Source organism: Myotis myotis, unplaced genomic scaffold, assembly GCF_014108235.1.
Source record: "Myotis myotis isolate mMyoMyo1 unplaced genomic scaffold, mMyoMyo1.p scaffold_m19_p_7, whole genome shotgun sequence".
NCBI classification, from domain to species: domain Eukaryota; kingdom Metazoa; phylum Chordata; class Mammalia; order Chiroptera; family Vespertilionidae; genus Myotis; species Myotis myotis.
Genome location: NW_023416379.1, coordinates 74,654,681 through 74,680,060, shown reverse-complemented (window position 1 = coordinate 74,680,060; position 25,380 = coordinate 74,654,681). Strand labels below are relative to the sequence as shown.

Sequence of the window (25,380 nt, the reverse complement as noted above, 5' to 3'; positions counted from 1 at the left end):
ATTCAACAGCCATGTATGCATCCATTCCCCCCATCTACTATTTCTTCAGTTTATTATGTAGGCAATACATAGTGCCAGAGATACAACGAATGTGACACAGTCCTATTTTTGAAGGAGTTTAAATTCTAGCGAGACAAATACAAAAACACAAAATATTATTCATTGAAAAATATGCAGCAAAAATTTAGCACCCAGTCTAAAAGAAGAACCAATAATATTGACAAATACGTAACATTTCATACCTAACTGAATGAATCTACAGATCCTGCAAGTCACTATTTAGGAACCACTGAAGAATATAAAAGACATTTTCTGTTTGCGATACCAATTACTAGATTTATATAGTAGTGAAAATCCAAGCAATAAGAACTGAAGAGGGAGCATAGTAGGTGAAGAAACATACCTCTCCTTTCGCACCATGATGACCTTGAATTCCCTTTGAAAATTAACAGGGGAAAAAACTGTAATAAATGTGTAAGCTACAGTACCAGCAATGTGGCATGCACCATTTACCACACAAATCAAATTTAATTTGTAATTTGAAAAATATTGATACAATTAGTGTCAGATTTACACAGATAAGAGATCTCCTTTGCCTTTTTAAAGGAGACTAATGACTAGGCAATATGCTAACTGAATATATAAAAATGTTCATTTACATAACTGTTTCATTGTTAGATATGAATATTTTATATGCTGCAGGCCAAATATAAGTTTAGAATGAGATTTTACCTGAATTCTACTTAAATTTAAAATAACTAAATTTTATGCTGAACTTAAAATATATTACTATTTTAGTGAAAATTCAAATTCAAATAAGGAAATATAAGGTATATTTATTCTTTTACTTTGCAATTTAGAGTATTAAATTTTCCTGTAGATGCTGTTAAAGTTATACTTTATTGCATACTACTGATCAAAAGATAAAGTAAAGCAAAGATACCAGTAAAAGTGATTAATAGGGAAGAAAATGCCTATTTGTTCTATGCCTAAGCCACTCACTGCTAGTAAATCACTGGATATGAATACATGAAATGGCTATATCAAATTATTTTCCACTCATCTTTTTCACATATGCATTCCAATGTTATAATATAGATAATAAGAACTTTCAGGAAAGTCATTAAAATTTCCCATTTTTGAAATTCACCATATACTCAAGGCTCTAAGATCACCAATATCGGGTCAAAACAAGGGTTTGGTTTTCATAGACACATTATTTTCACAGATTTCATTATTCAACTTTAAAATTAAAAATTGATGTTCTTCAATTAAATATAAAATGTAGTGCAGAACATTCTGCACAATGAATTTTGAGTTTGAGGATTTATTTTTATTCATTTCTGTTACCTAAAAATGGATATTCAAATTAGACAAAAGGAAATAAAAATTAGGTAAAATCAGTGTATGGCACAGAGAAAGGTAGATTCTCAAATTAAAGTGTAACTTAAAAATATAAAAATCTTAGTGAGTAAACTCTCTCTGCAAGTCCATTCATTAAATAATGAGGATTCTGAAGAAATGCAGCAGTATTCCCAACCAGACATAATCCTACAAGTGGGTTCAGTGTAAGAGGAAAGATAAAATAGTAAGTTCTCAGGACTAAAACTGAATTAGAGCTGAAACCGAAAATAGCTATAATCCAAGAATCCACTAAGATGATTTTATGAGAGAAACATTCACTTGAATTTCATTCATAACAGGAAGGCCAAGCAATTACACATGCACAGCACTTAGTGGGAAGGCAGGTAACTCAGACTTTTAAAGAGTTTGGGCAGAGTATCCAGCTGCTGAAAAGCAACAAGTGTTCTGGCCTGGAGGGTCCTCCACATCAGCTCAGTTCCTGGGGGTGGGAAATGCAGCTTTCAGTGAAGGGCAGAAGCTGCCTAGGGAATCCAAATCCTACCTTAGGGAGCAGACTTGCTATTTTACTTGAGAAGTGAGAGAAAAACAAACCAGTGAGCTAGCTATGTGTGAGCTCAAACTCCAAAGGAAGTATCCTTCTGTCTAGAGAGTTATTGTGGGTAACAATTTCTGGTGAAAGGCCTGGGCTAGGGTAGGGAGGTTGAATGGATGAAGAACCCCTTCTCCTCTGGAAAGACTGTTTACAGAGAGTGAAAGGGAATTTTTGAACTGGAACCTGGATTCTTTGTCAACTGGAGTCAAAGAATGAATCCACGGACAGAAGATGGTATGGCAAAGGTGGGAATTTATTAAAGAACAAGTACTGACTCCCACGGAGGGAGGGGGAAGAGTCCCACAGAACAGACTACCACATGGGGAGGGGGAAAGGGTCCCACTGAGTTCCTTTTCCCTATGGCTTATAAGGGCCGCAGATCTTGGTGCCTTGATATCCCCTCTGATTGGTCATTACTCCCTTAGGCTGGTTACTATAGTAACTCCTGAGCTCAAAGGTTGAACCTTACATGGGATATGTGAGGTTCTCCCCCCTCCTTCCTTATTGTTTTTCTATTCCCTTTGGGCTTTCTTCTTCTCCTTCGGCATGAAGGGCTTCCTTCCCTTTACAGTGGGGCCTTGACTTACGAGTGTCCCAACTAATGAGTTTTTTGAGATACGAGCTGTCACTCGGCAGATTTTTTGCTTTGAGTTGCGAGCTAAAATTCGGGTTACGAGCCAGCTTCAGATACCCCACTGCTAGTTGGCGCAGCGAATGTCACAGTGAACGCCACAACATCAGCCCAGCATCACGTGTCTCACTCGTTCACTTTAAGATTTGACATACGAGTAATTTGAGTTACGAGCTCTGTCACAGAACGAATTAAACTCGTAAGTCAAGGCCCCACTGTATTTTGTAAATATAGACCTGTTGCTGTTTCCACCTCCCCTCATTCTATGGAAATGTGCCTGTTGCTGCTTTTCAGCATCCCCGTCCTATGGAAATATACCTTCTGCTGCTCTGCAGCCCTGTGCTTCCTCCATGGTCTCTTTAATTTCCAAAATTTCTCAAATTTCCTAAAATCTGTCTTTTTCACCCCCCCCCCCAAATTCCTGTTTCAATAGGTGTGATTAACTTAGGGAAACTGAGGGGGTTGGTCTATGTGGCCAGGGAAGGGGAACAGGGACAGGGTTGGTAATGTTATCAAGAGAATTTGAATCAAGTGGAGGATCACAAAAATTAAGAGACATTTTTCAACATTGTGGTACCGTGGGAAACTCAATCTATTTCTCCTTAGATACCTTGGTGCTTATTGTTAGCTTCTAGATTATCACCTCTTCTTAATATCTTGAACTCACCTTCCAGTCCATATTACAGTAAGCATTGGGGCTATATGCTTTTAAACACTCTTCCCGAGAACTTTCAGATTTCTCCAAGTGAGGGGCACAGAGATCCCTGTCCTTAGAGACATCGCTAGATAGTTTTATCCACGTGTCTCCGGAACTGGTGTAATTAGTGAATCTTTCTCCTTCCCACACACAAAAGTGACCACCCTATGGGAGGGCCCCTATATACAGCTTGCCCTTTAAATGTGGACCAAGTTGGAACTGATCTTAAGTATAGGCCAGTGGTCGGCAAACTCATTAGTCAACAGAGCCAAATATCACAGTACAATAATTGAAATTTCTTTTGAGAGCCAAATTTTTTAAACTTAAACTATGTAGGTAGGTACATTGTTATTAACTTAATTAGGGTACTCCTAAGCTGGCCTTTGCTAAAAACATCCTCAATCTGATTGAGGTACGTTCGCTGAGGTCAACCCCTTCCAACTCTCCCATCCACACTGTCTTGTATACTTGTTTCGTCTATCTCCTTTCTGAAAACCGACTTCTGTGCATGGGCCACGAAGTTTCAATCGCACTGTACGTGTGTGCCCGCACGTGGTATTTTGTGGAAGAGCCACACTCAAGGGGCCAAAGAGGCTCACGTGGTTCGCGAACCGCGGTTTGCCGACCACTGGTATAGGTGATGCAGCAGGAAACATACTATGTAAGTATTAATCACTTTTGTGCTCTTTTTGATTCAGTTTGGCTCCAACTGAACTTACGTACCAGATGGTAATCTCATTAAAACACTAATTAATGAGGAGAATTTAGTCAGGATAGAAGCAAAACAATCTTATTATGCATCTGTTTCATAACACAGTCCCTCAAAATAAGATTTTAATAAGTCTCCCGTGTAGTAATTTATATTTCTGAACAAACTAGAGGAAAACAAGTACATTCCTCCACTACATAAGGCCTCAACCGTTCATATTGCAAGAAGAAAATCAAGATTAAACAGTAGGCATGGAGATGCTGTTGTTGTATGGCTGCCTTTGGCCAATAAAGGCTCCTAAAATGGGTGGCATTGTCTACCTTCAGTCATGTAAATGGCCATAAAAAGGCATTGAAAAGGTTTCAGAGCCACCGATAGAAACAAGATAAGAAAGTAAACATAAAACAATTAAAGCAAACCAGTATACCACCACCACCTAGCATTTTCACCCTTGTATGATTAGAATTCATCTTACATTGACCCTTCCTCCCTATTTTTAATGAAAGTAACCCTCACTCAGCACTGCCCAGTTATATTATTCCTTATTTCATTTTCCATGAAAGAAAAAAAATATACCTGTTGCCCTGGAATCCCTGGTCTTCCATTTTCTCCCTTTTGGCCCTTTAAAATTTAACAAATGTTATTAATTAGTTTGCACACTTATGATGCAATCACATATAAAAACAAACCATGTATTGCTTTATAGTCTAGAATAAATGTCACAAAAGCAGTAATGCAACTATGTAAATGATGTTAGATGTAGGGGAGTCTCTCAACAAAAAAAAGTGAGAGAAAAATTAACCTAATATATTTAAAATGGATAGAGACAAGGAATAAACTTTGGGAGAAAAGGTAAATAATTGTAGGTAGCTGAGAATGTTTTTCCGAGTCCACATAAACAGCATGAAAGTAATTTAAAAATTCAATGGCTGTGGACATTTTATTAATTTCAATTATACAATTATGTTCAATGTTGATTATACACATTTGAGGACAAGAAGACCTCTTTAAAGGAATTTTTAAAAATTAAAAATATACTGTAAATATATTTTGAATGAATATAATTAAATCAGGACACAGAAGAAGGGAGAAAAATTGATAAAGATAAAAACACATTTGTCCACTCAATAAATATTTTTGGATATCCACCATTTATAAGACATTGTACTAGACCCGGAAGCACTACTTCATTCCTCTGTGGAACAAGATAATTGACAGTTTCTAGGAAAATATATGCCTTGATAATATAATCAATTAAAAATCTAGTGACTAAAATTTTAAATCACTCTTACATAGTGATTTGTTCATTTTCTTACATAGGTGAATTCCCAATATTCATTGACAAGCACCCATTTGTGGGACCTTAGAGACACGAAAACAAAGATAGCATTGCTGCCTTCAAACTGCTTACTGAGTCGGGGGAAAGATAATCAATTAAGTCAAAGGTGAAAATTTTAAAAAACAGAATACCGAAAATACTGTCTGATAAGTATACAATGTACAATTAAACATCTGGCTGGATACTATTGAAACATAGAAAGGGACATCTGACAGAGAGAGTAAGGAAGATGACCCAACTTTGCAACCTTTTGGGATGACTAAGAGGTAGCCAATGAGAAAAGATAAGAGGGTGTTTGAGGAGTCAACTACAGAACAAAGGCAAGTAATTCCCTTTGGCTAAAGCAGGGGCAGGAATGGATAACAGTGGGCAGAGTGGCAAGAGATAAGACTGAAGAAGAAGATTCAGTCAAACCAGGAGGAATTTTATGAGACAGACCTTATCTTGAACTGTGTGGGGCACCACTGATGGATTCCTAAGCAGATAGGTAATTCAGTTATTGCATACTGGTAAAGGGGGGGAGGGGGGGGGTGAGGGAGGTTAGGCGGTTAGGGAGGAAGTAGACTGGACTCAAATAGACCAGTTAGAAAATATTACAGTAATCCAGGACCACTGATAAGAAATGATTAGGATGGGCGGGGCATGGGGGGGTGGGCGGTAGGGAACAGAGAACATCCAAGTTCAAGAGACATTTAGATATAAAATTGCATGTGAAGAAAGAGATTTTTAAGATGACTTCTAAGACTTTATTTCTTGGGTAACTGTGTGGTGGTACCAGTTACTATGACATAGAATCTATGGGTAGGAGATAGTTTATGGGGAAAGATGACAAGTCCCGATTTAAACATGTTGAGGTACATGAGACCTTGGTATTCCAAAAGCAGTACCAAGAAGAAAATTGGAATATATGGGTCTAGAGCTCACAGTTACTTAAAATTTACCTCACTCCTAATTTCAAAATTAACTTAGAAGAATCACAATAATAGAATAATATTTGAGTATCTTCAGTAAAAAACAAAAACAAAACAAAACACATAAACCCTGCTTTTTCTGAAAACAAAACAAAACAATTGTTAAGACTGTTACCTTAGCAGATTTTGACTCTATTATTATCTATTTGAAACTTTCTTTTATGCCTCCAAAAATTCTAGAACTCTCAAAATTCTGTGAAATTTTGCAAAGAATTTTTCTTTTCACATTAAGCTTATTCTACATAAAACTAAGCCATGATAACTGAGTTTTATAATCTTAAAAACATTGTAAAAGTACTGTCTGGACATTAAATATATAATTCGTGGTTGGAAAGGTCTTCCATTTCTAAAACTTAACAGGTTGAAAGACCAACAGATATAATTTATTCCAGGTAAGCATACCATTGATCCTGCTAGTGGCATCCTATTTATGGGTCAGTGTTCAGTTAGTGAAAAAAAACCTTCGAATAGCTACTTAAATTGAGGTGAAACTGTCCTTGTCTTCCATAGTAGTAGCATGGTTCTCCTCTTTGTTTTTGTTGCTAAGACACCCAAAAGGAAATGACCTTCTTAACCACCCTCGATTCCTTGGACCAACATAATTTTCTGTTTAATTTTCCTCCTGCTGATTAGAATGTTTCCTTCTATTGATTAGTATTACATTAGATATTAATAATTTCTTATCAAATTTCCTTGTGCCATAAGCCATTTCAAATCATTTTAAAATATATTCATTATAAACAAGTAAATATATATTAAAGTGTGTAATAAAATATACACTGAGTGGCCAGATTGTTATGACCACCTGACGTTTGTAAGCAAATTAGCTATAATTTTGCGCTGAAGTTGCTAGAGGGCCAAACCATTATAAACGTCTGAATAGCACAACATACCTAAGTATCGTTGCTGATCAAGTTCATCCTGTCATGTTGATGGCATATCCCAATGGAGATGGCTTCTTCCCACAAGACAATGCGCCATGCCACGGTGCTCGTAATGTGCAGGAGTGGTTTCAAGAACACAAGGGAGACTTTGCCTTGCTTAGGTGGCCCCCACAATCACCAGATCTCAATCCAATTGAGCATTTGTGGGACGAAGTTAACAGAGCCATCAGGCAGCTGGTTCCACAACCATCAAATCTCACAGAACTGGACAGTGCTGTTCATCAGGCACGGTGTCAGATTCCTCGCATCACCTTTCAACATCTCGTGGAGTCAATGCCAAGAAGAATCGCCGCAGTATTGAAGGCAAAAGGCCCAACGAAGTACTGATGGGGTGGTCATAATAATCTGGCCACTCAGTGTATATCTTTATTTTGTTGAATCACTTGGTTTTAAGTTTTTTACAACAATAAAGTGGTAAAAAATCTTTTATTTATTTTATTTTATTGTTGACACTATTACAGATGCCCTCCTTTTTTCCCCCTTTCCCCCACCTCCACCCAGCACCCCCCCCCCCCCCCCCCACGAATCCTTCACCACATTATTGCCTGTGACCATGGGCTATGTATATATGTTCTTTGATTAATCTTCCAGGTCCCCCAGCCCTCACCCATCTTGGATCTGTCAGTCTGTTCCATGTATCCATGCCTCTGGTCCCATTTTTTCTCATCAGTTTATTTTGTTCATTAGATTCCACATATGAGTGAGATCATGTGATACTTATCTTTCTCTGACTGGCTTATTTTGCTTAGCATAATAATCTCCAGGTTTATCCATACAGTCTCAAAGGGCAGGAATTCCTTCTTTTTTTTTATAAGGTGTAGTATTCCATTGTGTAAATGTACCACAAATTTTATATACACTCATCTGCTGATGGGTACTTGGGCTGTTTCCAAATCTTAGCTATTGTAAATAGCACTGCTATGAACATAGAGGGGCATACATTCTTTCTGATTGGTGTTTAGGGATCTTAACGTTAGATTTGACATGGTCTGAACAGTTTAGTAATGAAAGGAGAAAGCTGGAATTTAACAATTAGATATTGATGGTAAAAGACAAAGGAACTGGAAAAGCAGCCAAGGCATTAAAAGAATAAAGACCTTATTTTATAGCCAAGCAGGAAAAAAAAAAAAAGCCAACTATACCTGAATGCCTTTTTCACCTTGATTTCCTTTGTCCCCCTGCAAAAAGGCAGCTTTAGATGTATCATAGTAGCATATTATGTCTCAAGCAAAGAAAAATATGTGATCTCATACAAATTCCACAAATGCCTTATATACAGAAGCTGACTCCAACACAACATTTGGGAAGAGAATAAAACCACATTCTGTCAAAATGATCTAAATGAACATTTTCTTGTGCTTTTACAGTCAAAAGAAAATTTACTACTATTTCTATTTTACCAGAAGAGGAAAACTTTTCTATATTGATCATAATCTGAAGTTAAACAAACAAGGAAAAGAGGACTTATTTTAGCAAATGTTATTTTAAGAAATCAAACTGAAAAATCTTCCATTAAGTTCATAGTAGCCACAATGTTAGAGGAAACAATGAAATAAAACATAATGTTAAAATTATATTTAAAAAAATACGCTTCAGAATGAAGTTTGGGGGGATTATATTCCATAATAATAAGCCTCCTAGAATTTCTCAGAAGAGACATTAGAGACCAGCTAGTTCAAGGTCCTTGTTCGTATTGATAATGAGCCCACAGATCAGGAAAGGAGACCACTCTCCTAAAGTTGAACTTGGACAGTTTCCAGATTTCTTTTTACCATACCAGGTTATCAGCCAAAAAAAATAAAAATAAAAAAAATACAGCTTTTGTGTTTACAGCAAACAAAATACAGATTTTCTTCTATATGGCAAATTTCTGAACAAGGAAATGCTCTAAATCTATGTATTCACAGTAGATTTACTTTAATATTCACTAAGGATGGAATACTTAATTGCTGCTATGAAGGTCATTCCTATGTCAGCAAGTGCTGCCTACTGCTCATCAGAACCGAAAGGTCAAGGATCATACTGGGCATAATAATTTAGGGGCCAAGTAGATAATACATGAGAGACAGAAAAACAAAATGGCAGAAAAACCGAAACAGCAAAAGATATGAAGATGAAGACCTAAGAGCTTGTATCCTTTCCAGAATACTAAAAGCCAGTATATCTACTTTTAACTGGAAATGCATATATTTATAGTGGCATAGACTGTTTTGACAAACGGGCAGTCACTTGTTGCTTAAAACCTTCAAATGATACAGCTTAGGGTTCCTTGAAAGAGAAGGAGAGAGAGAATTTTATATGAGCATATACGACTTGTATTTGAAACTCCTTAAAGGAATTTAATGATTTCTCTGTAATAGAATTGTTAATAGATAGGAACTTCATGATCAAACATCTGATTGTAATTTTTATCCTTTCAGACTCTTGCCCCGGTTTCAGTAAGAGCGATTCATATATTGGTAAGCGTGCCTGACATTGAGTACTTTTCCTGAGACATTCTTCACTCACCTGGATTGACTGCAAAACAGTCTAAATTTACAGAATAGTATTTAATTGTATGTTCAGATTTTCTGATCTGAAAGCCTCTTCCCAAGTCCTCATCTAGAAGATAATACCCACATAGGGACATGAAAGATACCACAGCGTTTAGCATGAGCTTAAACATAGTATATAGGTCAGCGTATCACTAAAGGTATAATCAGTCCTACTATCTGATTTTAACCAAAGGAAAACTTACATGTTAGCAGCTCATGAAAAGTGAACTATATCTCCTAAACAATGCTTACCTTTTTGCCTTGGATTCCAGGTAAACCCAGGTATCCTGGTTCTCCCGGGGGGCCTACTGCTCCTGGCTCTCCCTAAGTAACACAGAAATTACAGAAAGATCACAGACCTAGTGCTTATGAAAAATACCGCTGTTTTTATTTCTACATATACCTCAAATTTTAAATTGCTGGTAAAAAAAAAATTGGTTGACATTTAGAGTTATTACTATAGGGATAATAAAGAATAACAAGTTTACTGGACTCCCAATAAAACCTTTTATATATTTTTCTATAGTTAAGAATTTCTGATAGCATACCATAACATTTTATGAATATTTGGTACTTTTATTATATTTCATAACATTAATAAAGTAAATAATAAAGTAGTGAAAATAATAAACATAGGTATCTTTTTTCCATTTACTAACCACTTTTTCTTCCTCCTTGAAACTGCTTTTTCTCATATTGCTACTTTAAAAATATTTACTTTATTGTTTCAAAATGGTAAGTAAATAGAAGTAATAAAAAGTATTGAAAATCTCATTACCCACTATTTTTATTTTGCTGTCTATTTTCTACCTTTCACAAACACATATACATAACTTAGTTAGTAATACATGCTATGTATGCATAATTTTCATCTTTTACTTCAACACACATATATTGTGCACTTCTTTATATGACATTATGTTTTTTAAAACATGATTTTTAAATCACAGAATAGTATTCAACTCTATTGATTTGCTATATTTTATTGACTAAAATTCCCATGGTGTTAAACATTGGTTTTCAAAATTTTATTTTTATAAACAATATTGAGGTAAACGAACATCTTCGTAGTTAAATTGTGTGCACATTTGTAGTTTTTCTTTATATATATGGAATATTATTTTCTTAGAAGTAAATTCTTGAGCTGTTTCAGAATAAAGAATATCCCTGAGTTATCTTAACTCAAATTGTCTATTCTTCATGTCATAGGGGTTATATTCTTTCTTTCTTTTTTTTTTTTGAGTGCTGAGAATCACTTTATTGCACGTGTTTAGAGGTTTGGAGTGCTGGGGAGCCTGGAGAGGGAACACACAGCAGGATCCATCCAAGCGAGAGGCTCAGGGACTGGTGTTGGGACACGACCCCCAGTGGGGGAGGCCCAGGTGGTGGCAGCAGCTGCTGCCTCTGCTGTCAGTCCTGCGGGAGCCTGGCTCTGTTGGCCCTGCCCGGGCCCGAGTGTCATTGTAGTGACTGTGCTGATTCCATCCTCTTCATTCACGAAGCTCTGTTGCACCTGCTCCAGCCCTGAGGCAGTACAGTGAGGACCCTGCCTGCCAGCATGACCCGGAGGCAGAATCCCAGAACCTGGTGTGTCTGTGCTGCTGCTGCTGCCGCCTCTACTCTGGTCCCTGAGGCCTCACTCCATGAAACTGGACCCCGTATCTTAAAAGTTCTAAATAAGGAGGTTCTCAGAAAGCATAGGGTGAAGATGTATCAACAATTTTCGGGTTAAAACTGTAAGAGATGGGACACGATCCTGAACGCTTCATGGTTTTTTGTTTTGTTTTGTGTTTACCCATCAGTCCAAAAGTCTATCCTAAAACCTAAAGACTACCCGCTTCTGTAGAAACTAAGTGTTGTTCTCTTTGCTCATGGTGCCTGCTCCTGAGCTGCTCAGTATTACGCTAGATTTTTAAAAGCTGAAGGGGATTGAAAATCTCATGAAATAAACATAAGCACAGTTTGAGGGAAACTGGTAACGGCAGCCATGGGTCCCCACTCTGAAAATAAAGTCCCATCAATCAGCAAACAGCACTACTTATGGGAGCCACCCATTCATGTTTGCACCCATGAGGGAGAGTGATATTCTCTAGACCAGAGAGAATGTTCATATTAGCACATGACTTTTATCATTTCCAGAAAAAAACAAGTCAAAGCATATTTCATGCATTTATTATCCAAACTATGAGAAAGTGTCCAAAAGACAGAAGTGAATTGGCCCACATTGGTCATTTCCTTTCATGCACCTTAATTTTGTGACAAAGGAAATCCTAATTTCAGATAACTTTCCTTAAGAGATACAAATGTTAATTTCATCAAAGAGGGAAACTTATAATTCTTTGAAAATATTTCCAAGTGCATCAAATCATAGTTACCTTGAGCCCAGAAACCCCAGGAATCCCTTGAAGTCCAGGTTCACCTTTATTTCCCTGTCAATGCATCAAAACCATTTGAATTAAAAAAAATGAGTCATAATTTATCTGATATAGACATTTACAGAAATATATTTACAATAATTTTTAGCCGTAGCCAGTTTTGCTCAGTGGATAGAGCATCAGCCTGCACACTGAAGGGTCCTGGATTCAATTCTGGTCAAGGGCATGTACCTTGGTTGCAGGCTCGATGCCTGGCCCTGGTAGAGGCTCATGTGGGAGGCAACAAATTGATGTGTCTCTCTCACATATTCTCTCTCTCTCTCTCTCTCTCTCTCTCTCTCTCTCTCTTTCTCTCTCTCTCTCTCTCTCTCTCTCTCTCTCTCTCTCTCTCCCTCCCTCCCTCCCTCCCCCCCCTCTCTCTTTCTCTCCTCCTCCCTTCCACTCCTTCTAAAAATCAATTGAGGAATATCACTACCCACCAGAGTGAGAATGAACAAAATAAAATAATTTTTACATTTTCAACTTTCTAATTGTTTGAAACATGGACTCTATACATTGAGCCTACTTATGAAGAAAAACTCTTTTATGCAAGGAAGTGAGTTGTCACATTTATAAAACCTCTCTAAAAGTATGTGTTTTTATACCAGCAGGTCCAAGTATAAGGGGAGAGATTAAAATATTTAGGGACCGGAGCTAATTAGCTAGGTCTCCACACCGCAGAGACTGAAGCCACATATTTTCACAGCATCCTCTGGGCTGAAGATCTTTATCTTTGCTGTTTTACTTTCTCACTATGGCTCACCTTCAGGATGCACCTGAAGGAAAGAAACGTAGCTTCAGTGGCTTTTTTGAAGCAATATAGATCAGAAAATGTTTAGTTTGTGCTCTTTTTCAAGATTCCCAGCACAGTCCTTTCTAACAGAAACTTGGCGAGCAGGACTGAATTGACAGCAAAGAATGTAAGACAGGACAAGATGACTGGATATAAAAGAGAGAAAAGGCCTGCTGGCTAATAAGGAGAGATTGTCAAAGGTTGTTCTGATTTGCAAATACACAATAATACCTGAAATCACAACCCAGTCAGTATCTGGCAAAAGCCCTGATTAAACAGGTGTGTGTGACACCTGAAAGGGGCACGTGATGATCATCCATAGCCAAGTTGGATTCACTCATAAAGGAACCAGCTTCATTTTCAGCTTTTGAAAAGTGCTCATGTTGAGAAACATGTGAACCTGATATGTGGATTTAATTAAAGCATGTAGCACATAACAGCAGTGTTGAGCCATAGAACAATAGCTCCTTAACATTTCTAATGTTACAAGTGATTAAGCTGGAAATCAAGGATGTCAGAAGCCTTGCCAAAAGTTACATGGCTTGATTATGTTAATATGTCCTAATATCAGTCAAATAATGTCTTTGAAAACTGGAATGCAGTGTGGTGAAGCAGACTTCTAATGGTTAAACAGCTATTTTAAAAAGAGGTATTATAATCTAAATTAGAAGTGTTCTAAAGATCTACCACAGAGTGTCAACCTCACCCCTGCCCTTCTAAGATAGCTTTTTGTCCCACTCCAGCCAATGACACTGAAGGCATAGTCCACATACATACACTTGACAAAACTGGCAGAAATAAGCTAATAGAGAGGTCAGTAAACTATGACCCGTGGGTTAAACCTAGCCCAAAGCATGTTCTTTTTTGTGTGTGCTTTTTTGTTTTGTTTTGTTTTATTTTCTAATATGGAATGCTTCACGAATTTGCGTGTCATCCTTGGGCACGGGCCATGCTAATTTTCTCTGTAGCGTTCCAATTTTAGTATATGTGTGGCTGAAGCGAGCACCAAAGCATGCTTTTGTAAATGAAGTTTTAGGGGAGCACAGGCATATCCCACATGGTTTGTGTTTGCCCATGGGTGTTTTTGCAATAAAATAGAAGAGTTGAGTCGTTGCAACAAAGACTATGTGGTCCTCAAAGACTAAAGTACTGTCTGGCCCTTTGCAGAAAAGGTTTCCAAAACTTGAGCTAATTAATATACTGCATGAAAAGAACTTAAAATGTTTCGTTGAAAAGATTGCATTAATAGGTATAATTTTAACATCCAGAGTCTATTTTTAACTAAATGATTGCTCAAGTACAAGATGAGGGAAATTAAACTTTATAGTAACTCATGTAAAAATAACAAACTGTGTGATAATGGAAACAACCACTTGCCTCCCCAGCCAAATCAGCAAAATCAACAAATGCCACCAATATCTTTTAGGAAAAAGCCAGCAGATTTAATTAACCTCCAGCTAAGTAAGGAGCCAATAATGTGAAGTGGCTAATTTTAAAAAGCTGATGAATGGGGGACATCTGTAGTACTATCAAGAATGAAAAATAAAAATCTGATGAAATCTTAGATTGTATTCTCAAAATTTAGAGAATCCAGAGTATGATGGGAGAGTCGTTGTATCTCAGATACTTAAAGAGTATACAACTACTCCACATCTTCTTCAAAAAATGACCTTGAGAAGTTATGGAGAACCTCTGCTCGGCAAGCCGAGTCACTCAAAGGTTTTACAGCAACTCCGCACACCTACTGCTGCTTGGACCCACAATACTCCAAGAATCCACATGGGTCCACACTGGTGAAAGGGCAGCTACTTTTCCCTAATCACTAGGGTCCCATGACATTTTATCCTCTCTTTTTTAATGCTTCAGAAACTCAAAGTATATTATGTCATCTACTCATTTAGTATGCCAGATTCTATTCCCCCGGGGGGTAGGGGGGAGTCTAGTTAAATGTTGAATTTAACAGCAATTATATAACTTTATTTTGAAAGATTTTCCTAGAATATACTCATTAAATAGTTGAGAATACTTCCTGAGTCTAGCCAGGACATATTTAGTTCCATCCTCAAAAAAAACAACACAAAGTAACAACAACAACAAAAAATAGTTTTCTCAGCACAGGATTCTATATACTAGAAAGTGGTCGTGGTATTACAAGAATTTCATTCCTACCATGAGAATACCTAACCTGACATCCTAAATATTTTCATCAAGCTTGCCTTACTTTTTTAAATCCTGAAAGTAAAGATAATATACTATCTTACCCATAGTCCTTAGGGAAGAAATACCTAATAAAACTCACTACAAGGCATTTCACATTTCATGAAGAAAAATTCCATATACATTCCACTAAATAAAAATATCACTGAGAGGACAGAAAACTGGTGATTATGCTCAATGGTGACCATTAATGCTTTAGGTCAGTGGGTTTGGCACTAAACTTCGTAGAACGCTACGTGTTCCTCAGTGCCCTCTGGGATGCCAATAAGGGAGGAGGGAGCTGAGTAGTGAGGGCGCCTAGAACCTTCCCAGACCTGCTTTAGTCTGTTCTATATGCACAATTTTTGCCTAAGATTTTATTCCTATAAGTGATTGTTCCTAGAACTAAAACCACATTCAAAAGAAAATCAATGTAGCTAGTTAAAACTTTTATTGAAGTACATAAATGGTCATTTGGCACGAAGTTCTCAATCTTATTGTTTGTCCTATATTTACCTTAGATCCTGGAGTTCCAGGCTGACCTGGTGAGCCATCCCTTCCCATCAAACCCTACATTTTTAAGTGGGAATTCAAGAGAAATATAGAGAAAAACATTTTAAAAATTTAAATTCATTTCCAAGCCACACATTCTCATAACAATTGCTCCACTTATTTGGAAAATTTCCTTACACACATCCAGATAAAGGATAATAAAGTAAATAAGCAACCTATACAAGATAGAATGAAGGCTAGCAGAGCCCTTGTAAATTTTTGCTCAAAGAATCTACAATAGCACAAGTTACTGAAGGGCTGGTAAAAGACAGATGTAAGGAAAACTTTATTTTTTTCTATACTCATTCTTCCTTTTATCATGAGGGTGAAGAATTAGGTTTCTGCATAGACGTTACCTTGATCAACATTACTTAGAATTTCTATTTTCTTGAACAGTATTTTGAAAGAGTTACAATCTAATAAATTCTTTGAATATAATAATCTCTCTTCAAGTTACAAAATGGCCATATTTTTAACTAACCATATAATTCATAATAAGACAACGATAACCACTCTAGCAAAAGGACCTGATTTAGTTTTTGTTGAACTTTAAATACCATCATGTATACTAAAAATATCTGCTTTCTCTTAAATATGGCAAAGGAAATGTGATGAGCAAAATAAAAATTCAATTAATATCATCAGAAAATATAATCTCAACATGGCCATATTAAAAATACCATGTCATCAATACTATGCTTTGCTGTCAATTTAGGATGGCATTGCAATTATAAAATGTAAAATATAGTAGTTAATAGCACAGTATATGAAATATTAAAAATTTATTTTCTGGTTTATCTATAGTAAGGTCTCTGATCTTTATTTGGGTGGTCAATGTTTTGAGAACCTGAAGAAATCTAGACTTTTCTAGAAAAATGGACATAAACATTATCTCTTTCATACAAATGGATGGAATTGGTGAACCCCAAGTATCTTATTGCTGGAGTTTTGTGAACTCCAGAATAAGAACTCCTGGTACATAGTAACAATATTTCAAACGCCTGATAATAATGACATTAACATACAGGTATCCCCGGAGCTCCTTTTTTTCCTAAGGGTCCTGGAGGCCCAATTTCTCCCTAAAAATCAAATACAGATCACATTAAAATTGGAAATTATCAACTCATTTCCAGAAATTTCTGACCCAAGCACTACAGAATGAAAATTCAATACCAATCAGCCCAGTGTGGTCTGTTTTCCCTTCCTGTACTATAAGAAAGGAGCAAGGCAAGGCTGAAAACTCAGGAACTAAACACCTTAAAGACGTGGGCCTGGGGTCTGTGGTGGACTTACAAAGTCAAATATTTTCATTAGGAAATCAGGTATGACAATTGCCAGTCTTTCAAAGATGACCTAGCAGTTCACTAAAAGGTGAGACAACAGGGGGGAATAATAAAGAAAAAATTTTTTTTTACTTATCTGAGTTTAAGATCTATGATAGTAAAAACAAACTAATAAAAAAAATGAATACGGAATAACAGCATTCAGATTTAAACTTCTGGGATTGTGGCTCACTGGGTGCTCCAAGGGATTCTCGGAATCCAGAACAAACACAAACAAAAACAAAAAACAGAAAGAGCATCCTCTGTGAGAAAATGCCAGTCTTCTAAGAAGTAGGGGAGGTCTTCAAATATCTCTCATTTTAATAAAATATACTCTGGGTTGAGGCTATAATTATGAGATTTGGAGCTGTGCAGGAGTCAGAGGATTGGGGTTGTCTGAGAGTGCATGCTCAGCTCAGCAAACTGACTGCTGGACCAGCCATCTGTAGAGGCAGAACTTTCAAAGGGGTTTGAAATCGTGTCCACGCTACCAATTGGAGGCAGCTCTCCATCTCCAATTAGGCTGACAGGACTCCCACCAACTAAGATAAGCAATGAGCTCACAATCAACCAGAAAAAAAGAGGCAGCAAGCCACAGACTGAGACTCAACAGGAATATCCACAAATGACAGATGCAGAATTTAAAACTGTATATGAAATATTTACAAATTAAAAAATGAAACCAGGAGGACTAGTAGGACTGAAAACAGAATAAGAAAAGTTAGTAAGAATAAAAAGATATTATTAAAAATTAGAACTTGCCATGGCCAGTGTGGCTCAGTAGTTTTGGAGTGTTGGCCTGCACACCTAAGGGTCTTGGATCCAAATCCTGGTCAAGGGCACATATGTGGGCACCAGTTGGGGCTGGTGCAGGAGGCAACCAATCCATGTATCTCTCTCACATTGAGCTCTCTCCCCCCACCTATCCCCATCCCAATTCTACCTCCCTTTCAATGTCTCTAAAAAAATCAAGGGAAAAGATATCCTCAGGTGAGGATTTAAAAAAAAAAAAAAAACACCCAACAATTGATTTAAATAGATTAGACACATTAAAGGAAAAATAAGTACACTGGAAAATATATCCAAAAAATTGAACCAGAATGTAAGACAGAATAAAGAATATGAAAATAAAAAACTATTTAGGGATATACTGGTAGAGGACAAAATTAGAAGGGATAAATATATCTCACAAGAATTCCAGAAAGATGCAACAGAGAGAATGAAATAGTAGTAAAACGGAGGTAATGGTTGATGTTTTATAGAGTTAATACAAATGATTCCACAGAGCCGGGAAGCAAATTGAGTTCCCACCAGGATGAATAAAGAGAAATCTTTATCTAGATACACCACAGTGAGTTTCAAGAACACTAAAAACAAGGAAATACCTTAAAAGACTCCCAAAGAAAAGGACAGACACAAATAAATGGTCATTAGAATCAAAGCAGATTTTTCATAGTAACAACAGAAGCCAGGAGACAATAGAAGAAATTTCTCAATGTGTTAAGAGAAAATAATCCTCAATCTTGAATTGTATGCTCTACAAAATTATGTCTCAAATACAAGAGTAAAATAAAGATATTTTTAGTTAAATCAAAACTGAAAGTTTATTATCAAGATATCTGTACTAAAAGAAATTCTAAAGGTATAGTTCAGGAAGTAGTAAAATTACTACTAAGAGCACAAGACAGAAAAGTAACCTAGTAAAATAGAAAGCAAGTATGTAAATGCAAATTTATATTATCTGGATAAAATAATAATAAAAACTAATTTGTAAAATAATAGCTTCTAAAATTATATCATATTTGAACAATTGACTTGCTATGAATGTAGTAAAAAAGTATTGTTGGTGAAGACACATTGCCCTTTTAATAAGCTGATCCAGGCCCAATCTTTCAAATTTCATCAATACTCACCTTTTGTCCCATTAATCCTTGGTTTCCAGGAAATCCTGGGATTCCCTAAAAAGAAATAAAATATATGTTTAAATAACATGTTGACTGTATCATTAGAGAATAGATCATAATTGGATTTTAACTTATAAGTAATGCATAATTTCAAATATATCCATTTACAGTATAATACTTCCACTTATAATAATCCAATTTGGAAAACAGGAAATTTATGAGAGTTGATACTATACGAACATCTACTGATATTAAAAGTTTAAAATAAAGGCTTTCAAAAATCTCTGAGGATATTAACCTTGGTTCTTCCTTCAGACCAACATAAGTGATAAAATAAGGACATTTCATCTAAACACATTCCTGTGTAACTTATCGAGAATAATGCAAAGAAAAATGGTCAAATCAGAGTTCAGATTCAACTCAACAATTCCAAAGGCCCTCCCAGAATCACAACTCTGATTAAAAACTGATGAAACTAAATAATTTCCACCAAACTGAGCCTTGGAATACCCAGAAACCTAACTCCTTGTGTAAGACAGGGTGATCTTTCTCCTAATGACTCCCTTGCTAATAAAATCATACAGAACATGCAGGCCACAGCTTGCGGAGAGACAGCAAAACAGAGAGGTCTTTCACATGGCTCAACACGAATGTGCAAGTCCTCTAGCAAAAGTCAGAGGAACTTAATGTTAATTTTATAAATTGGAGAATAACGTTAGAACATTTATTAATGAGAAAATTCTACTCAGTCTTTCAATACATTTATCAAAATGATCATTTCTCACCCAAACAGTGATGGTGCTAATCACATTAATCAATTTTCATTTTTTTATTGTTTTTCTTAGCTCCTTTCTCGATGACACTTAAGATGGAATAATTACTGTGTGTGTGTGTGTGGGGGGGGGGGTGTTCACAATCTGGCAGGAAAGGGAATGTGAAAGAGAAAGAAATTGGGCCCCATCAGTATTTTTCTGAAAGACCTCTGCATCATTAGGGCTTACAAAAAATAAGCAGCGCTCTCCTCAGTAAATCAGGGAAAGTGGTAGAGATGCCACTATCAGTGAAATCAAGTATCTTCTATTACAGGGACAGTCGGCCATAATTTTGCCTCTCACATCTTGATTGTATTAATACAACTAGAGGCCCAGTGCACAAAATTCAGGCACTGGAGGGGGGGAGTGTCCCTCAGCCTGGCCTGTGCCCTCCTGCAGTCTGAGACCCCTTGGGGGATATCCACCTGCCGCTTAGGCCTGATCCCCCAGCCGGCAGTCAGACATCCCTCCAGCAATCCAGGATACCTCGCTCCTTACCACTCAGCCCGCTGCTCCTTAGTGCTGCCGTGGAGGCAGGAAAGGCTCCTGCCACCACCGCTGCGCTCACCAGCTGTGAGCCCGGCTTTTGGCTGAGCAGCCACTCCCCCTGTGGGAGCACACTGACCACCAAGGGGCAGCTCCTGTGTTGATTGTCTGCCCCTGGTGGTCAGTGTGCATCATAGCGACAGGTCATTCTGCTGTAATGGTCGCTTAGGGTTATATTATATAGATTCTGTTCAGTGCAGGACAGGAGCATATAGTTCTAGTTTAAAACTCCACTTGAATTATAAATTGCAATTCAATTTTATTCTACTCGGCTCAATTCAGTTTGCCAGGGCTCTACCCCCTTTGCACAGAAAAAAATGCATGTAAGCAATGGCTATCTACAGGTGTTTGAAGTCTACTTGAAAACACAAGCCTTTACAAATGTACTAACTAGATATAATATAAAATAATATTAAATGTCAATGTAACATTATAAAACACGAACACGGGACATTCTATAAACACTCTAAAACATAAAGCAAAAGTAAACTGAGTTTTAAGTATAATGAACATAAAATAGTATAAACTGTATCCTTATATACAGAAAATTTATATTCTCAAAGAAATCAAGACCAATATTGTTTAGAATAAAGGCCCCATTTAAATAGATAGCACCTGCAAGCAAATCTCTCTCTCTCACTCACACACACACACACACACACAATCAGTTTAGATCAAGTTCTGAGTTTAAATAAAATCTCCTTATAAAATTGTATCAAGATGGCCACACATTATTCTATGCTGATAGAGTTGTGGCAACAGTCTCTTGGCCCCAAGAATCCCTAATGGGGTCATGTAATTGCCCATGATACAAGCAAACCTGAAAAGCTGAAATTTTGCTGCACAGAGTAGTCCTTTATTATTTAGGGTTTCATCACTACTCAAGTCTCTATGCCCTTCATAATCTATGATAGTAATAAGAAATAGTTACAGATATCCTGACTTGTCTTGTTTCTAAAGCCAAATTAGGAGTCAGCAAGTCTGCACCTTCACTCTGGGGGGGGGGGGGGGGGGGGAGACACAGAGTTATGCCCAGGCATCCCTGAGTAGCAAGTTGGTTTCCACATCCCAGAAATCCTTGAGAACCCCACATTTACCCACTGGGTCTGATTTGACACCCTTCTATCTGAGTAATTCTAAGACTGAGCTTGGTTTACATTAGGACATAGCCACAAATCTTACATTATCTCAACATATCAGATATTGAGAATATTTTGTGGGAATTTCAGGTTGGAAAAAAAGGTTATTTTTCAACTATGTGTTTCTTCTAAAATTAGTGAACATTAAAATACATCTCACAGATGTGAAAATAAGTCATATTCTCTATTCCACTTATACCAAGAATTATTAAATACTTATTTTGTAAGTAACAAACAAAAATATATAAAACTATGTAATATTAAAAAAAATGTAAAACTAATTAATAAAAGCAATTTTTGGCCAAAGTAATATAATATCACGAGCATGCATGAAATAAAAGACTGTTGAGAGAGGTTAACCAGAAGAGCTGAAATCATTCAGAGCTTTATTAGTTAATAAAATTCTCCTAGATAATATTTTCCTGGGCTCCCAATGCATTTATTGAAACAGACTAAACTTTGCCAATTTTACATTAGCAGAAATATCATTCAAAACCATTTGAAAGTTACCAGTTTGTTGATCCAAAAGTATTTAGTAACAATTACTTTATAGAGCAAATGTTTGTCCAAGCTAAATCTTTATATTTCTCTTTCAGCCTGTGTGGTTTGGGTTCAGACAACTGTGAAATGTATAAGTAATGACAGAAACAAGTCTTCCATTTGGTAAGAGTAAAAAGACCTATTTCTTCCACTTATGTGATTTCAGTTTGGGTTTTGAGGAAGAGGAGAGAATCAGCCAGAAATTCCTGTATAGTGTTGTGGTGAAAAATGTGGGTATAAAAATAAATGTTCTAGGAGCTTCTCTGTAACCATTAAACCATTAACAAACAGTCATTAAAAATAGGAATTTAGATTAAAGAGTCTGGTCCCTATTTCCTAGCGGCCACTTTATAAAGAAGAAGATGTCTCCATGGTATATTACTTAGAAAAAACAAAACATCACTTTATACTTCCCCACATATAATGAATACATTTATCTCACCTCTGAAATTAGAGCATCTTGAATCAAGTCTGCTTTTAAGTAATGCCATATTTTCAATGCACTGAAGACAGATGCAACCCAGTAATGGTATTTTAAAATCAAAATTTTCAACGTTTCTATGTAGTGGTGAAGATACTTAATATTACACAGCTTTCAAAATATTAGAAGCATATTATGTCTTCTTTTTTATATATAAAGAAGTTATTTATTTATTCCCAGAGATTCAATGAAAGAAGAACTCATGTTGAAAGCATTATTATTAGTTACAAAGATTACAATGATTATTTAAAAAGAACATAGAAATAGTATGAAACAGTTAAAAATTTAGACTGGAGTCAGTCAGTCCATTATGAAGTGGCTAATTGACTCCACGCCAGTTATTTAAACTATGAAATCTCAGTATCACTATATCAGACATGGGGAAAATAATAGAATCTACTTCATGGAGTTGGTACATTATATCAATGAACTTTCACAAGTGCTTAGCTCAATTCGGGCATGATAATGATTGGATTTTCATGACTGTCTTTTCACAGCTCCTCCCTGACCCTTGAAAGTTACAAAATAAATTAGTCAACTCTTTTCACTATCTCAAAATTTGTCTTTTTTCTCCATTTTGAGGAAGTCTGTTTTGTCTTTCCACCTTGCCTTTTTCTATGCTCATTTCCAAAAGTTTCCATTTCCAAGATGACTCTGGCAATCTACGGCTTCCCACTAGGGGGCGGCAACATGCTGGCATTGCCCTCATTCATTACCTTTGCCTTTTCATGTTTGGCTGACTCTGATTATATAGAAAAATACTACAATGACTTCTCCTTTTTAAAAAAAGCAGAAATACAAATACATTTATATTTCATCACTATTAAAAACATTTATATTTCAACACATTTTCCACCCAGAAAAATATGACCAAAAGTTTCAAATATATTTACTGGTGAATTCCACATTTTCCAACCCAATGTTTTTAAATTCCAGACTCACAGATCATGAATGATGTACAAAAGATTGCTCTGTCATAACTCTGAAGAGAAGTCACAGTCATAGCTGCCAGACCTTAAAGAAACCAATATACAAGTACTTGCAATGAACCCTTAATACAGAAATTACCGGTTTTACTACCCTCTTTAATACTTCAATACAGTTTTACTACTCCGTTTGATCTTTAAGGGGAGACACAGCAATCTGAGTAACATTGGATGAATTTTTTTCTCCCTAGCCTACAAACCAGGGCCCACACGGGACTGGATCCAAATTACCCAAATAATTTCAATAGAAAATTCTTTGGTAAATACTTGTGGGCTCCTCATACTTATGTACAACAGAAAATGTCACCCACCTGTCATAGTAAGTTACATAAAGAGACAAGGGAGGCCACAGAAAGGAACAGCTATCAGTGAGCCCTTTGCAAAGTTGCTTCATGTTACTGGCATTTCTCACCCTAATCTAAAGGCATTTATACAGTGTTAAAGCCGAGAAGATATTCTACATGATTTGCAAATGTATTCGTTTTTAGGACAAGATTTAAAAAGGCAAATATTTATTAAATTAAAATTACACACCTGAAAACCCAGAGGAGGTGGAGGAGGACCGGAATGAAATACCTGAGTACAGCCTGCAGTGCCACATCACAGGACTGTCATAGAACTGTCCTGACTCCTCCCCTCAACTACAGCAAAATAACCTACCCCTGGACATCAGCAATGAAACCATGCATGTGAAACACATTAGTGAGTTAAAAGGAACATGTACACATACACATATGTAAACCTGAAAACCAATTCCATTGCAAAGAAAAGTCCCAAAGTCGTACCAGAGCTGTTCTGAACTAAGCTCTGATCCTCTGAAAACCTAAAAAGTGCAGCTCATACCATTTTGGGCACATGGAATGTCACTATATAACTCAAGACAAACTGTGAACTTCTCATTAAGGAGAAAATGGGACATGGATTTTTCAAAGACCTTTATAGCTGGCTCAGTAAAGCTGTACACCATTTCCCAGAGAAATCTGAAAATTATAATAAATATTTTTAAAAAGTAATACAAATGCAGACTGGTGCAGCCATTATGGAAAATAGTATGGAGTTTCCTCAAAAAATTAAATGTAGAAGTGTCATTTGACCCAGTGATCTCACTTCTAGGAATATATGCTAAGAATCCCGAAACACCAGTCAGAAAGAATGTGTGCACCCCTATGTTCACAGCAGCAGTTTACAATAGCTAAGATCTGGAAACAGCCCAATGGGGCATCAATAAATGAGTGGATAAAAAAGCTGTGGTACATTTCACAGTGGAATTCTATACAGCAGTCAAAAAGAAGGATATGTCCCTGTGAGACGCATGGAGGGATCTGGAGAGTATTATACAAGTGAAATAAACCAGTCAGAGAAAGACAAGTATCACATGATCTCACTCATATGTGGAATCTAATGAACAAAATAAACTGTTGAACAAAATAGATCCAGAGATAGAGAAGCATGGAAGAGACTGTCAAACCTCAAGAGGGAAGGCCAGGGTGGGTGGGTGAGTGGGAAGAGATTAACCAAAGAACTTGTATGCATATAAGCATAACCCATGGACACACAATAGGGTGGGGAAGCCCTGGGGCAGGGGGTGGGGGTGGGGGTACAGGCAAGAAAAAGTCAATGGGGGAAAACAGGGACATATGTAATATTTCAAAAATACAGATTTTTAAAAAAGAAAATAAATTTTTAAAAAGTAATATATAAGTCAACAAATAAAAATATTTTAAAACATCAAATCAAAGGTGAAAGTAATTTGAAGAAAATGAATTTTTTAAATTTAGTTTTATTGCTTAAAGTATTACAAAGAGTATTACATATGTCTCCTTCCCCCCCATGATAAAAAGCAAATAACCATTTGAAAATTATATTAGTTTAGAACAGCTCTGGTATGACTTTGGGACTTTTCTTTGCAATGG

General features: G+C 36.6%; 1 protein-coding gene and 1 non-coding gene across 2 annotated transcripts in view; both read right to left on the bottom strand.

Annotated features, from left to right (window-relative positions):
* COL21A1 (collagen type XXI alpha 1 chain) overlaps positions 1 to 25,380 on the bottom strand; it is a 116,852-nt gene that overhangs the window by 3,887 nt on the left and 87,585 nt on the right. The window contains exons 17-24 of the mRNA XM_036318179.1: positions 18,973 to 19,017; positions 16,763 to 16,816; positions 15,702 to 15,755; positions 12,158 to 12,211; positions 10,035 to 10,106; positions 8,391 to 8,426; positions 4,571 to 4,615; positions 404 to 436 (exon numbers count right to left, since the gene is read on the bottom strand). Coding sequence (XP_036174072.1) covers positions 404 to 436; positions 4,571 to 4,615; positions 8,391 to 8,426; positions 10,035 to 10,106; positions 12,158 to 12,211; positions 15,702 to 15,755; positions 16,763 to 16,816; positions 18,973 to 19,017 — 393 coding nt within the window. The remainder of the gene's footprint in view (positions 1 to 403; positions 437 to 4,570; positions 4,616 to 8,390; positions 8,427 to 10,034; positions 10,107 to 12,157; positions 12,212 to 15,701; positions 15,756 to 16,762; positions 16,817 to 18,972; positions 19,018 to 25,380) is intronic.
* LOC118660825 lies at positions 13,889 to 13,995 on the bottom strand. The gene has a single exon (XR_004969033.1). It is a non-coding gene; the product is annotated as a U6 spliceosomal RNA (small nuclear RNA).